Raw genomic sequence first — 15,842 nt, forward strand, 5'->3', positions numbered from 1 at the left:
GTCCTTCATACTAAACCAGTCACAGAGACAGAGATGAAGATGAAGAAGAGAAATCTGTTATCTTTTTAGAAAAATGGGCTGGAACTCACGGTATAAGGTTGGACGGGAATAAAAGCAGCCTTACAGTTTAAGATTGTCCGGCTCAAATTTCCATTATGTGCCGAGGCCACTCGGTGACCCCTCACTAATCGTTCGGGCTTTTCCGCTCGGCTTCGTGCCTTTCCGCGCTCTTCATATTAGTTCCCACGCACTCTCCTTCCCTGCGCCGTGCTGAGCTGGAAAATGGCTGTGTAGGGGAGCAGGGAGTCATGAACGGGAGAAGAAAGAAAGAGCGAGAGAAAGACGGCGAAGCAATAAGTGAACACATGGTTTGCTAGAAGTTAAATGCACCTCAAGAAGACATCGTCCGCAGATACGGCACTACGCGGACTCTGCCTGCCACACTGAAATGTTAAAGCGCCGCAGCCAAAAGTGAGAAGAGTCAAGAAATATCCGCGGGTGAGTTTTTCCAAGTTATTGCACATTTCCAGTACAGCACGGCAGCAGCAGCAGCCACTGTACTGGAAAATGGTGGAAGCGCTGCAAGTGTGCTCAGCGCACGCAACTTCATGCCGTTGACTTGAGCCCTAGATTTAAAGTTTACCGTCTGATTTTTGACGTGTTTGTTGTGTTTTATAAGCTAACTTTTAAATGCAACAGTTAGCCGACTGTGTGTTGCATGATGTTGCTCGCGCTCGTCGACAGCAGTTGACGTGAATGAGAACGCTGAGCCCGTTAAGTTGGTGAAACGTTAGCTTAATGTTTATTTTATGAAGTTGCTTTAGTGTGGACTTATATTCTTGTTTTTGAGTTTATCGCTTATTCTTGATAAGCCCAGATAATGCGGGAAGCTTCAGCAGCACTTTTAAACAAGCTAGTGGCTTTACAAGTTGTCAAAAAATGCAGAGTTAAAACCTCAAACTTCACTCTTGTGGTTTGTTTATGAGAAATGCCGAAATTCAAATGTTTTAAATGTTGACTCACTTCGAAAAAGTTGGACCATAAGACTTAAACAGAGCAAGTAAGCCAAACTCTGCACTGTGAAACATAGTATACTGTATGTAGCACTATAATAGTGCCTTTACATGGACTGCATGAGGCCATGCATTGTGGAGGCCCTACATAGCTGCAGGCCTGACATGATGTGTGTGTTACATCCCTGGTTTGAGGGTCTGGCATGCATCTAGTAGGAGTTAATGGAAATTGTACCACTTGTGTAATAAAAGACAAGCCACTCAACTGTGTGGAGACCCCCCCCTCCCCTCCTCCCTCTTCTCTCTGGCTCTCTTGTAATTACTGATTCCAGCATTATCCAACCAAATGTCAATCCTCCATTGCACTGATTTATCAATGTGAAGTATGACTTGTGGCAAGGCCTTCATTCTTCTTCTAAATATCTTAAAATGCTCCAAATGACTCTCAGCGCTCATTTCTTTTGAAATTTCCAAAAGAAGTTGAGCTTCTCAAAATGCCAAGTGTCACTTCTCAGAGGGGCTGGATGAATGCTAACTTCAACTTTCAGCAGACACAGTACAGCTGTGGTTATTTTTGTTATATGTCCTTCAGCTGGGGGACCCAGTTAAACTGAAATGGTGCTATTTGATCAAAATAGCAACATAATACGGCTTAAAGGACAGCTTTTAGACATAGCTGCACTGGAAAATGCTGCAGGTTCTGACTTGGAGTCTCACCTGAAATAACTAAAACATCTGATAGTTAACAAAAGAACAACTTTCTTAACCTTTTGTGGAGATAAAATGCAGGGTTGAGATTTTCACAGCATGATAAAATCTCAGAAAATATGGTTTTACTGTATCATGGTATTACATAATTATTGTAATGATTATTATTATTATTATTATTATTATTATTATTATTAGTTAGAACAACCCTTAAAGTAATTAAAAACTGTTTGTGTGGTTGAACAAATGTGTTATTATTATCTCACAAATTATCTTGTCAAGAAGGTGACCAAAAGCAGTGATAAGTCGCCGATTTAAATTGTGCATTAATTTGGTCTCAGAATAGTTGGAAAAAATAGTTCCCAGCTGGCAAAATTATTTTGAAATGCCGCAAGTCGGAACAACAGCTCAGAAAACTTGATGATTTTGTTATGCGACTTGCCAAGAAACATGCTGTGGGAAAGTAAATGTCGATGGTTAGAAACCTTTTATTAAGTAACTTATCGCATACGCATTTTTGCTCGCATGTAGCCTAATTTGTACCATGATGTTAGGTTGTAACAATTATTTTCTGCCCTAGGTTACCTCAGTGTTAACCCTAATAATACATCAGGTAAAGCAATATTGTAGTGGTTTTTTTGGACTGTACTGGTGCAGCAGCTGGAACCAAATCATTTTGTAATATAAAACTTCCAACTTCAAACAGCTGTCAACATGGAATTGAAGTGCTCAAAGCAATACAATACAACACAAATTCTTTGTAGCATCCACACTGTTAGATGACTTAGAAGGAGCCAACCGAGGAGAATGTGAATGCAGAGTTATCCATCTGCTTGTTGTTGACCCAGGAATAATAATTTGGTATTCATTAACTGTCTTCATCACCAACCAAGTAAAACCAGTTCCCTGTTAATTTCTCTGTATCACACTGGAGGCCAGTGTATGTTACCTCTATGCTGAGTCAAAATAGTTATGGGGGAATTTGAGCACAGTTTTATGCATTTATAAGTGACTTTTTAGGGGTAAATATGTGTTGGCTTTAATAACTAAGAGAAATGCAGTTATCTGGGTGGAAGAAACAAGTATGACACTTACTAACCACGTATTACATGCTAACTACGCAGCAAAAAAGGCCTGTGGTACTTTCAACTGTTGCAGACTTTGCAAGCTTATCAGATTTTCTGTGTTGCAGTCAAAACATTTAACAGCATGATAGCATTTTAAGTTGGCCAAGGCATCTTATATCTTCTGATAAATACAGCGAGTCCTCTTTAACTGCAGAGCCTTGTGGTATATTTGACTTTTCAGAACAGTGCCGTCTCAGTGCTACATAATTTTTGGAGCAGATGTTTCTATTTAGCCAAGTGAGCTTTTCAGCTTCATTAATGGCAGATAGAACTCAGGTGAACACAACCTAAATCATAAAATGCCCAAGCCCCCATTTTAGGCTGAAAAATAAGTCCTCACAAGCTACTGTGTTGTTGGCTCGTCCTCCCTGCCTGTGGCGCAGTAGATTTTTCAGTTCCATGTGGACAGATGGCTTGAAGCCAGGCTGCATGCGTGGTGGCTCTGTAGTCAGCTCCTCACCAGCAGGGCCGTAAAGGGCCAACACATAACACAAACTCTAACTTTAACTGTGTGTCCAAGTTAACGTCTGACTTTTGTACAATGCACCTGTTTGTCTCTGTGAAAGTCATGTAAGGACAACAGAGAACTGAAGCCTTTTTCTTTTTTTGTTTTTCTTTCTTCTTTTTTTTAACTCCCGGGTTAATGTCAAAAGTCAATGTTTACTTTTTATAGAAAGAGTACAAACTGAGACTAGAATCTTAAACCCATGAACCAATCAGCTTTTTTGGAAATAATCAAATAACCTTAGGGTGAACTGCAGCTGACATTTGGATTGGATTTACCAACCCATGTTCTTGTGACTTTCGACGAAAGTGAGTTCACGTAATTATACACTGACCTACATACATGTGACTGTCGACAAAACTTGGGATTCAGGGTTGATGATGTGATAGGTTGAAAAGTGAATAATGATGTACAATAGCCTCAGGGCTTCAGAGAAACGCGTTCATCCGCATTGGTAGCTGATAGCTAGGTGATAGATTGAGAGGTGAAATGAATTACAGCTTACACAAAATATAAGGTTTCTATTATGTTGATAATTTGATATACAATATATAGAACTGGACTGATAAATTGGCCAGGCTGATACTAACTTGTTGCTGATGCTTTATCAATGTATGCATCGCCCAAGCCACAATAAATTACAGGAAAGAACTGGAAAACTTATTTGGAGAAAATATGGTAATTGCCTATCAAGATGCTTCGGTTGATATTGGATTATTCAATTTCCATTGAAGTTTACTGTTTCTATTTACTGATGTCATTTTGGACAATGAAGTTTATAATTTGACCAAAAAATATTCTGCCCTCATACATCTTTTTGTCACAAGTGTTTGATAGCAGCATTAATGGAATCATTGCAAAAAATGTGAGCGTATTGGCTGGATATTGATGTCAGAAATTTTTACTCTCTGAAATTGGTGTCGGCATCAGCTCCAAAAATTGTGTAGTGGTCGGGCTCTATTAAAAGTAATCTAAGAGATCTTCATCCGGATTTTTTGTTTATGTCATGTGTTGTGATAAATTTAGTGATAAGTTTCATGTTTCATGTGTGTGTTATCTGACGATTTTAAATCATCAACAATCTGGATTATGATTTACCACGACATGATGAGTTAAATCAATATTGCATTATAAAATTATGTGTTATGTACCGGAAGATATCCATATCACCCACTCCTAACATGTAGTAACAGTAATACTCTGTACCGAATAAAAATAGTACCATGTAGGGTCTTTTGATTTATCCTTTTGAAAATTGATTAATCTACTAGTTAAGGTTTAAATTCAGTGTAAGGCTCATACAATATCAGAAATAGAGAAAACTTTTCCAACTTATGATTCTCAGAGGCCACGGTGACATCCTCCAATGTTTGGTCCAGCAAACAGTCCAAAACCCAAAGATATTTATTTGCAAAGATATAAACAGGCCAAAGTGGGAATCACATTGGATAAGGCTGGAATTAAGAAATATTTGACATTTTTGCTTGAAAAATAACAAATTAATTAACTGAACTAATTCATAGTATAACTAATAACTAATTAGTTATTAAAGTACTTGCAGTTTATATTTCTACCAATCAATAAATCTGTATTTATCAGTTCTAGTAACTAGCTGCCATTTCATTTTCACAGAAATATTAAAAGACCAACATTAAGTAAATATTTTTGTAAAAATGTACAGAAAGAAATAATTAGACATAAATGTTTAGTTGGTCTATAAGCCAAGTCAGTAACTCTTATTTCACTCACTGTGTCACTGTGTGATGCTCTGAATGGCTTATTTGCCATTTTACATCATGCATACTGGTGTATAATGAACAGGTCAGAGCTCCACTGGCTGACTAAACACATCAAGAGTCATTTGATGTCTGCAGACAGCAGAAGAGAATCTAGATGCCATTTTGAGTTCAGTCTAGGTCTTTATTTATCCTTCAGTTAAAGAATATGTCTGTGAGATAAATACAAATAAGTAGAAAATTAGAAGAAAATGACTTGCCTGTTTTTAAATCACTATGCTATGTTATAATACACAGTACTCTACCAAATACTCCATTACTTTACTGATATACCAGCACTTTTGGAGTGATTTTTGTCCTGGGTTCTCACTGTCCCTGATTTTCCTTTTTTCTTTCACATTTGTCTTTATCTCAACTGAAAAAAAAAACAAATATCATCTCCTCTCATCTCATTGCACGACTTCAACATGACTCATGGAATTCTCTCCAATCACACGCAGCCCTCAGTGTTTCCATGTTGTTTGTTTTTCATCGTTATGTGTTGCAGCTTCATTTGCTTTAAATCATCACTTCATCAAAGATGATGAGCAATCATTAAGGTTGCAAAGACTGAAAAGGTTGCATGTGATGTGAAAAAATTGAGTTGTTTGGGTCAGATGTTTGATCACTGCCTAGATACATTTTCTAATATTAGAACATTTCCTTGATTTGTCCGGCTTCTCTGCTGACTGGTGAGCACATGGCCAGAGCAGCAGCCAATCAGAGCGCAGGATTAGCTTTCCCTCTCTCTAGCAACAGTGAGTTACTTGCTGCCTATTCATTAATTATTTTCCTGTGGTCTCCCTCAGCCGTTTGGACTCTGCTGATAGCAAAGTGCTCCGTCTCTGAGTCTCACTCTGTTTTTTTTCCTGCTCTCTGCCGCTCTCTGCTCTGACTGAATAAAAAGTCTTTGAAAAAGGATGGATCCAGTGACGCTGATCTTGCCTGCTGCTGCTACCCTGAACTGTGAGCTACTACAACACTACCAGACCAAGACTGTAACAGAGATGACTCTTCTCTCACCTCGTATGACTTTTTCTGCTCTGGAACTAAATAATAAAGGAGGATTACAGACTGAGGACGCTCCCTGCGCACTGCTTTTCCGTTCACTTGGTCTTCATCTTGTTTTTGCCTCTTTTATTCTGCAGCGCTCTGGCTATAAACAAATAAAAAACAGCAACTGGAGAAACGACTGGACTTTTTTGCCCGCCGAGGATGGGGGGGGAGTTGTCAGTTGGAGGCAAGACTCTGTGTGTGTTTGGGGTGGGGGGGTGAAGAGCAGGTGGAGAGAGGAGGGAGGGAGAGGGAGTTTAGGGTTGGGGGGGTGGGGGGTGGGGGGGGTTATGGTGGTGTGAGGATTGCGGGCTGTGGTTGGGTATGCCAGTGCCACGTGTCTAGCCTGGCACCTCTTGCTTCTCGACTCGAGGATGTTGGACCGAGAGTCTGGCTGAGCCTGTCCGGCTTCTCTCTGAACCAAAAGTGGGGTGAGTGTTGCACTGTGCTGCATCCTGTTATCACCATAACTCTTAAACCTTTATTTAAAAAGAAGATATTCTTACTCACGAAGGTTTACAGGGAATGTGCGTTCGCTTTCCGAATGTCGTGGGGGGAGAGAGGATAATCTAGACTAAGGTTCAAAGCATGCACTTTGGCATTCAAAGATGCAAAATGAAGGTTTAGGTTTATTTTTTTAATGCTCTCAGCTAGTTTTATCGAAGCGTCTGCAATGCATCACTCAAAATATTTTCCATTCACGAACGTTTATGAAATGATTGCACAACATTGGGCCTCGCAGACCAGGCCTATGGTTATTTGGATTTGGACGTTGTGGGAAATCGCCCCAAATAGCTCCTACCTCCTGGCATACAAGACCAGAACTTCCATCCACCATCCAGTCCCTTTCACCCTCCCTCTGTACCTGCTTTATCTCCTCACTGACATCCTTTCATCCCGTCCGGAGAGGTTAACAGGACCATTGTCCTTGGTTGGTCCATAGACCACAGATGTAGTACTTAATCTGGAAACCCTAATCTCTCTCTCTTCCTCGCTGCCTGTCTCATCTTCCACTATAGTTGCCATTTTGAATTTAAACTTTGAACCATTTGAATTTTTATTGCCCAATTCAAATCTCAAATGGCCAAAAAAGATTCTGGATTTTTCCGTATTTTGCGATTAATATTATAATCTAGTGTTTTCAACCCTGGGAAATTAGATTTTCCAAAGTGTCTGATTAATTCAATTGAATTCACTATAACCATTGATACTGATACAATCCAGCCTTTTGAAATGGCTATATTGCGGTTTTACGGTAACAATTGCGCACTTATGCTTGGCATTTATTGGGCCTTGCAATCATCTTTATCAGAGAATATTTCTTATGGGTCTATGAATGACCTTTTTGCTTTGTATACACACTATGATACGATTGACCAGAAAGAGTGTGATATTTTGCATGAAACATCTCTTTTTAAGTGTTTTTGTCTGATATTGTGCCGGGCTATGGTTGCTAAGATGACTCTCCATTCAGTATTCTCATCTGGAATGGACTTGGTACAGTATGATTTAGCAATTTTGACAGAATGAAGCCGAAAATATTTCTGAGGCAACACAGAGCTGCCTTTTTTCTCTGCTAGGGAGAGGGAACTGTTGCAAAGGGTTCCGTATGTTTGAGAAAATTCTGGTTGCCCTACAGCCGTGGTGCAGGTCTTAGTTTCTTTTGCATGAAAATGTCTTCTTCGCCATTTTGCATACATTTCTTTTGCATCTTCTTGCTAATCTCACATGTTGTTGTGCAACTTGAAGGGATGTTTATTTCACAGTGAAACTTCTTGTTCCTGTGGAGACTGTGATGCGTCAGTTTGGGCTGTGAGTGTGTGAATGTAGAGTGGAGGGAATGGAGGCTCCTGTCCAGGGACCCAGTCTGCTGTTGGTCATGACGCAGTAGCATCATCCGATCTCTCTGTCCTAACCGAAGACTGCACAAATGCATGGAGCTGCCGCAGTTCGCCATTTTCATGCACCGCTTTAAGCTTCGTTTCACATAGATGTTTGCCGCTTTACTTCGTGCTATTTATCGAATAGAAACAGCATTTACTAACGGTTAATTCTTATTTTTAATGATTCCAGTCTTTCATTAATGTTATTTTGTAGAGATATTTCAAATCTCTTTCCCCTTTTTTCCCTTTCTTCTTTTTTTTGGGTTTCTATGTCATGTAGGTCGGTCCTAATCCCTGTCCAGAACATGTGGGAGCCTGAGAGAACCGAAGAGGATTAAGGACCTTCCCACTCTGCTTCTCATCCTCCAATCACACCACTTCGTTTGACCGTGGGGAGCCAACGACGCTGGGCCCTCAACTGGCAAAATCTTTTACCAGACTGCTATAGTAGCACCCAGCCAGCAGGTTTCTCGCTGCTTGAAAGAGCATGTTGCCAACGCTCTCCCTCTGCTCCATCATCTGGCTCAACCGGGGTATTAAGCTGAGGAAAGTGCACCAATCCACCAACACTGGTCAGGTGTGAAGCAGCTGCCACCGCAGACATTACAGCAGCAGAACGTGACCTTATCGACTTTTGAAAATGCTTCTAAGCTTCGGGTGACTGCCTTCCTCCCCTTGTCCCCCTGACCCCCTGAGCCACCGTACCAACATCAGACATAAGTGACTCAACAGCCTTTTTGGTTTCTGAGGAGGATTTCTGAACAGCCGAATCCTGTTGTTGCAGTGGGACTCGGGCTGCAACATCTGATCCTCTGTTCGGTGGCCATTTTGATTTTTGCCTCACTTACAAAATGGCGACGGAAGGTTTTCAGTACCTCGCCCTCTACGCATTTACCAAGGACCAGGAAGAGGACTTAGACCTGCAGCCTGGAGACCTTCTGACAGTCAGCAAGGCCTCTCTGCTGTCCATGGAGAACTACCAGGAGGGCTGTGCAGAGCATCCCGAGCGCCTCGGCTGGCTCCTCGGCTACAATGAGCGCACCAAACAGAGAGGCGACTTCCCAGGGACGTACGTCGAGTACGTGGGCGCTGTCAAGATGGCACTCCCGTCAAGTCAACCAAGGTCCCAGCGACCCCTTCCTGCTGCTCCTCGACCGGAGCTGTCTCAAGGTAAGAGACTTTTATATATATATATATATATATATATATATATATATTACAGTCTGTCACGTGGTGTAGCAGTAATATTTTGTTGAGAGTAATGATCCGCTTGAAGCACAATACTGTTGCAAATTTTGAGGTGACCTTAAGATATTGTGACGCAGTGTCATACATAAAGTTGGAGTTCAGTTTGTTTGAGAGACCGGCATATAAATAATTTGATTTCTCAAATTGCCAGTGGAGCATTTTGTTATTGCAGCGTGCTGTCTGTATTTCATTGTAAGCAGGCACTTCATGATATATCAGATTAACCCTTCTACATCAGAAACTAACTAAAGAATTAGTTTTCTGTTTGCAAATTTAGATTTTTTTTTTTTTTTTTCTGGTGTCTTTTCTGCTAAGTTCAAATTTATAACTGACAAGACATACTACTTACGTGCTAAATTTTAACTTCACATAGAAACAAGCTAGATAACAGTTAACCCAAGCTAATTTATGACACTATTTGTGCTTTTAAGGGTTTAGATCCCCTTTTGTCTGTCTTTATACTTGTGGGGAAGTGTGATTTTTGCAATAGGGACACAGTTAAGGTAGATGACAAGATTATAGACACATGCTTGAATGCAAAAAACACACTATTTAAAAACAGATGTTCACTGTTAGTTGATGAAGTTGCTGGTCAACCACCTTAGGAGTTTTGATTGGGCTTTCACATTTGGCAGTGACCTCAAGCTGACCCTTTAATCTATTCTTAAAACACGTCATAAGCCTTACCTCTTTGGAAGCGCAGCTAACCAAACTCTCTGCTGAATAATAAAGGGCTAATCCATCTACTTACTGGACTCTCCTGTACAGGTCTGGCATTGATTGTGTCTGACTGTGTGGTCCCCTTTACATTCAGTGTGAACATGTGTATTCTATGGAGTGCGAGCTACATCTCTGGGCTTATCTGCACAAAAATGCTTGCCTCTTCGCTGTGACTTGTTATTGACCCCACTCAACCATGAGTAAAGTATTGCACAGGCAGGACAGGCTAATAGTACTGTTCACACCTGTTACTAGATATTTAAGAGCATTATCTGGCATAAAAATTGACTGCTATTTTGAAAAAGATGAATGTTTTATTAGATCTATTTTTATTTTGTGCAAATTGAGAGTTATCTTACATTTCAGGGAATATAGTGTTAATTTTTTTACTTGGAAATAAGTGCTGTTCTTTCACACCTCTCTTTACTCCTGCGACTTTGGGAAAGTATGCACACTTTATTTTTCGTAATAGTAGAGCCTGCTTTCAGCTGTAACAGTGCTAACTCAAACATACACTTGGCATGAATTGGTCGACCTTCACAAGCTCAACTTCGAGTAAAAACTTTGGTTTGTTGAGTTCATCCAAGATTTCCATCGTTTTCTCCTCATTTGCCTTCTCTTGCTTTTGGCTCCAACTGGTTAATGTATTACTTCCTTATATGGGATGCCAGAGAAAAAGGTGCACATGGCCAAAATAAATAAATAAGTTTTTATTTCATTCTGCATATGAAACCATGCATTCCTCCTCTGTCAAAAGCTGTACACTCTGTTTTTCCCCTGTGCTTTTTTATGACAGATGGGATAAGTACCACTCTAAGCACGTAGGCTGTGAACTCTGAATTACCTCTGGCTGAGCCAGTTGGCTATTCAACGTGTGCGACTAAGTACACTGGGCCTCATTCAAATTCATTAGTTTATTATGAATTTTTTTCTAACAAGTCCTTAAAAAACAGAGAATATCATAGCTGCAGCACTCATGTCTAGAATTAATTTCAAATGTGATTCACAATAAAATGATAAAAAGCTTAGAGTAAGGGGATGTATTAGTGAATGAACTTTCTCCAGCAGACGCAGGTGAGGACGACAACAGTATCCTCGCAGTTTGACAGACAGTGAGACAAACCAGTTGGGCAGCAGGCGTTTGTGTCTGTGATGTGGAGCAACAGAGACAGGAGAACAGAGTGAAACCTTGAGAGAGGGGGTGAGAGGGGGGCATGGCAGAGGCTGAGGGAAGGATACCTTGGCTTACCACCAAAAGTGCATTGTAGATTAGAAATGGTCAAGCCCAAATTTTACAAATATCATCTTCATTCCCTGAAGGCACAGAGGCCTTGGACATCGTGTGAATAGAGCTATTGTTAGTGTAGCCCATTTACTATTTGCAGGGATTGTAACATTTGGCATCGAGGGCCAGCAAAGCAGGCCTGGTGGCTGGGAAGGTCGACCAAGTTACAGGTTTAGTTCCAGAGTCTGTCCTTTTACATGCAGCTGAACTTTTAAGAAAACTGACTGACAGCAATATTTCCAATTTCGGTATTTTATAAATTTACTGATCCAAACTACAGTTTTAAAACAGAGCTTTTTTTCATGCTCTCAGTTTAAAGCCCAAGTTAAACATTTAGAGCAGTCAGCTTATTATTAAGAAAACCTATTATTGGGGGGAAAAATGGACAAAAATTAATTTCATTTCATATTAATCCTATATGCTTCAGTAACATAGTCCCTATAAAACACGTTAATATGCAGCTGGTCAGTTATCAGTTATATCTGCACAGCCCTCAATCACTGTGAGCAAACTCTCAGCTTTGAAACCTGGAATATTTCAAGTGTATCAGTTGTCTTCAATGTCTGTTCCTTGTCAGGGCATTTTGACTGTCGAGTGCACAGAGAAAGTTGCTTTCACGTCTGCAAAATGACTTACGTCAGTCTTAGTCACATTTGGATCTAATTATCTTGAAACAGTTATAATCAATATATTCTTTTCTTGACTCCACACTGCGGGTGCAGTGATATATCCTCAGTCTCAAGTATTTGTCATGCAAATGCACACATGTAAAACTCAATATAAATCCTGTTAGGTGTACACATTGCCAAAAGCATCAGGTTTGTGTAGCAGAAATCTGCGGGTCTTTTCTTAATCCCCCACCCAGATTAAGGAAACCAGGTCTCTCATTAGCATTGAGGAAATCAGGTTACTGCAGAAGGCAGTACAACAGGCTAACCCTGCTGCCCAAAGTACCAGTGTTTTTCAGCAGACGAAATGCAAAACGAGGATTTCTTGTTAGCCAAAAGATGCAAATGGCTCAGCTTTTTTTTCTTTCAAAAATTACATGAGAAGAGGATTCTGTGTCGGCCAATGATGGCATTCTTGTGTGAATATTTGTACAAGATGGACTGCAATCATTCACCCCGTTCTACTGATGCAGCATGCATTTTGATGTTGTGTGCATTGAAAATGAAATGCATTTTATTCCGGACTGAAGAAGTTTTTTATATTTTCTTTTGGTGTTGTTTCAGCATTGAAATGAGACATGCTTACAAAACAACAATATTGTTGCCACTTTGAAAAAGAGTCTGCTAGAATGGATTTCGGCTTGCAGCCTAGTGAAACACTGTGTGCAGTACACTTTTTGAGACAGATTAGAAGTAAAAATCAGGTTTATTCCCCAGATACGAAGGCAAAACATTTCTCAACATGCTGCAGAAATAATTCTACAAACCCAGAGAGTTTTTTTTCTCTTTCCCTCCTTTCTTTCTCTCCTCTCCCTGGCCTCACTTTAACTGCCTGCTGAAGTGAACCATGGCTTGGCATTTTTGCAAACTCCGCCCTTCGTACCCCCCTCCTCCTCCCTCCCTTTTGCAGCCTCTCTCCCTGATTCACATACACGTCTGATACTGTCTCTGGGCAGCTATAAACCATGTTAGCGGGACCAGTTCTCAGAAAGGGGAGGCCTCCACTCACTCTCCGCTCCCTGTGCCTTACCAGGAAAACACTTTCAAAGAACGCTCAGAGGGGGTGGCTGAGGGGCTGAGACAGTAGAGAAAGTGAATGGGAAAGATATGGAGAGGCTGGAAAGGGAGGGAGACAGGGGCTACATTTTAAGCCAAGGCCGCCCTGTCCAACTGCAAATATAGGAACCAGCTGTATTTGGTTTCTCTTCTGACTGTTGTATTATTCTCCTGGAGTTTAGTGAAGTTAGCATGCCACAGTTTGCAGAGCTATAGAAAATGTTATTTTCTGGAGCGTGTTCAGACTAGAAAATGAAATCTCATTTAGGCATGAAGTTCTCTTACTTAAAGATAAAAGGCCTTAGCAAAGTACATTTTGTACTGGTTCCTGCTTTAGGCAGCAGCGAAATAAAATCAAGATTCTTGTGTGTTTCTACAGAATGTCATCTCATGAGGCGTCCAGAGTTGATTATGAGTAATTTCCATCAGTAATGATACAAACACTGAACATATTATCAACCAAATTATACCATAAAGTGTGATCTGTTCTCTTCTTTTGAGGGCCAAATCTCTAACTTTTTGAGCGTGTAAGCGTCAGTGAGCTCAAACCTTTTCATTTACTGGATGTATTAAGGCCAAGGCACAAACAAGTTTGTAAAACCCGACAAAAAATGATCAATGACCTGACATAGATATGAAATGGAGATAACACTTATCCCGAATATCCAAAATCTCTGACAATTTGTAGACTCATATCACGATAACGATATATATTATATATATTGCGCAGTCCTTGTTTATCAGTTAACTTTATTGTCCAAAATTACAGCAGTGCAATAAAAAGGTAAACTTCACTGGGGATTTAAGAATTATAAACAACAAGTATCATTTTCAATATTATGCTCCCTTAAAAAAGAGAACAAGGTAAGGTTATCTGTTACAAATAGCTAAACTCAAAGTGTAGGGAAAAAAGTATCAAGAGTGGCGAGACATACAAATTGTTCAGATTGAGATAGCTACACACATATTTGTACCATATCTCCTCATATGCCAATGCGAAGTCTAGCTGTTTTATACACAAAAAGTGACAAAAGACATTAATTAATTTAGAAATCAATCTTTGGAGTGGACTTGAATGTTGGATTCCCTGTTTTAGAACGGCACCAACACGAACAGATTTGTACACTGGACAGTTGAAATAGCCGCTGGGCGACGAATTGATGAAATTCCCACTCCTGGTTTACACGTGGTAAACAATCAAACACACAATATACTGTACATACAAGAAATGACCTCACAACTGTATACATGTTCCAGTGAACCAACAAATCACTCAGACACCCTATAGTCAGCTGAGTGAGAACAGAAATAGAATTTTGTAATCGTCACTTCACTAAAAGACAGACTTTTCCCGATGATAACATGAGCTCAATGTTACTAGGGACCTTTTTCTTGGATAAAGTGGTAACATTTATATGCATATTTTGTATAAGTTAATATTTATGAACTACATGGTATTATCCTGTATTTCTGTTTAATCTTTAACATCAAAGCTTTAACCTTGAACATCTCTACATTTGTTGCATGAAACATGTCTCAATCAGCCTGTTATTACAGGTATTTTGCACATTTCTGCATTAATATTTCCTCTTAATAGCACCTGTAGGCCTGTAACATCAAATCAGCGTTGTGTCAAGATCACGTCTTCGACGTGGTTGCAAGAGCTCTCTTGTACATGTGCAGCTTTGGAGCATGTTGTGACAGAGGAATGGATGGTGTGTACGGCCATGATGCATTGCGTGTCCACATGGTTGTTATGCACTGAGGACATATAGCAGTGAAACCTGACATACAGCATATACACACTGTTACACACCTTGTGTGAGCCAGTCACCAACTGACCTTGTCGCCACTGTGCGTTAGAAACACACACTTAGAGAGTAACTGGCATGGTTTGAGTGTTTTTTAAATTCTTCTTTTTTTTTTATCAAGGTGGTGCAGTTTAATCTAACATTTGTGCATTTGGGGTGAAGCTGGTGAAATAGATTTAAAAAAAGAATAGAATAAAGTTTCACTGAAATTTGACATATTTGTATCAGTCTGTAAGATGTTTGATGTAAAATGTCTTTGGTGTTTGTTAACACTTTAACAGTCAATCATTTTTGTAAACTGAACTAGGCAGAGCTGTGAATTTTACTAGTCTGGGTCTTCACTTCGATGGGAATAGAAAAGTGTTGAAAGGCTGCGGTCATTCATATAATGACTGGTGCATATAGAAGTTGGACAGTTTTGGTCTTCACAAAGGATTTAGTTGCTTGCCAGTTAAGATCCTGAGATACATTTGAAAGTACTTAAAGAACCTGGCAATGAGCCTTTAGCTTAGTCATGGGCATTTTAAGCTAAAGTGTGATACAGTAGTTACATGTAGATATTCAAAGGTTATTCAGACATTGAACATTGAACATTGTAGTAATCTTTACATGTTTCTGCTGTTTTTATTTACTGCATATTAAGCATATTAGTGACACAGGCTTTTACTGACCTTGTGTGGAAAAGACCGTGCTACACACATTTTACCAGAGCCTGGTATTAATTAACACTATTCTATTCAGCGACTATTCAAATATATAAAAAATCATGAGCCTTACCTACTTGGGCTAAGATTTTTTTGTCAAACCTTTTATTTTTGTAAAGCATAAGTGGAATCCTTGACCGTGCCCCACATAAAACCCTTAAATCCTCTGAAGTATGTGAAAACTCCTTATTGTTTACCAAACCCTCAACATAATCTTGACATAAAAATGTCATATCCATGAAAATATGGATATGACATTTTTTAGTAGCCTTTATTGGGTTTACCA

General features: G+C 39.8%; 1 protein-coding gene across 2 annotated transcripts in view; it reads left to right on the forward strand.

Moving 5' to 3' along the window:
* Positions 1 to 229: 229 nt before the first annotated feature.
* The window catches only part of pik3r2 (phosphoinositide-3-kinase, regulatory subunit 2 (beta)), a 35,410-nt gene continuing 19,797 nt past the window's right edge, over positions 230 to 15,842 (forward strand). Inside the window, exons 1-2 of one of the 2 annotated variants that reach the window (XM_030401542.1) lie at positions 230 to 498; positions 8,345 to 9,234. In XM_030401542.1, coding sequence (XP_030257402.1) covers positions 8,916 to 9,234 — 319 coding nt within the window. In that variant the 5' untranslated portion in view covers positions 230 to 498; positions 8,345 to 8,915. Of the gene's footprint in view, positions 499 to 6,468; positions 6,613 to 8,344; positions 9,235 to 15,842 lie in introns of those variants that run through there. The other variant, XM_030401541.1, reaches the window with a different exon arrangement.

The sequence above is a fragment of the Sparus aurata genome, chromosome 21, assembly GCF_900880675.1.
Source record: "Sparus aurata chromosome 21, fSpaAur1.1, whole genome shotgun sequence".
Taxonomy (NCBI): Eukaryota; Metazoa; Chordata; class Actinopteri; order Spariformes; family Sparidae; genus Sparus; species Sparus aurata.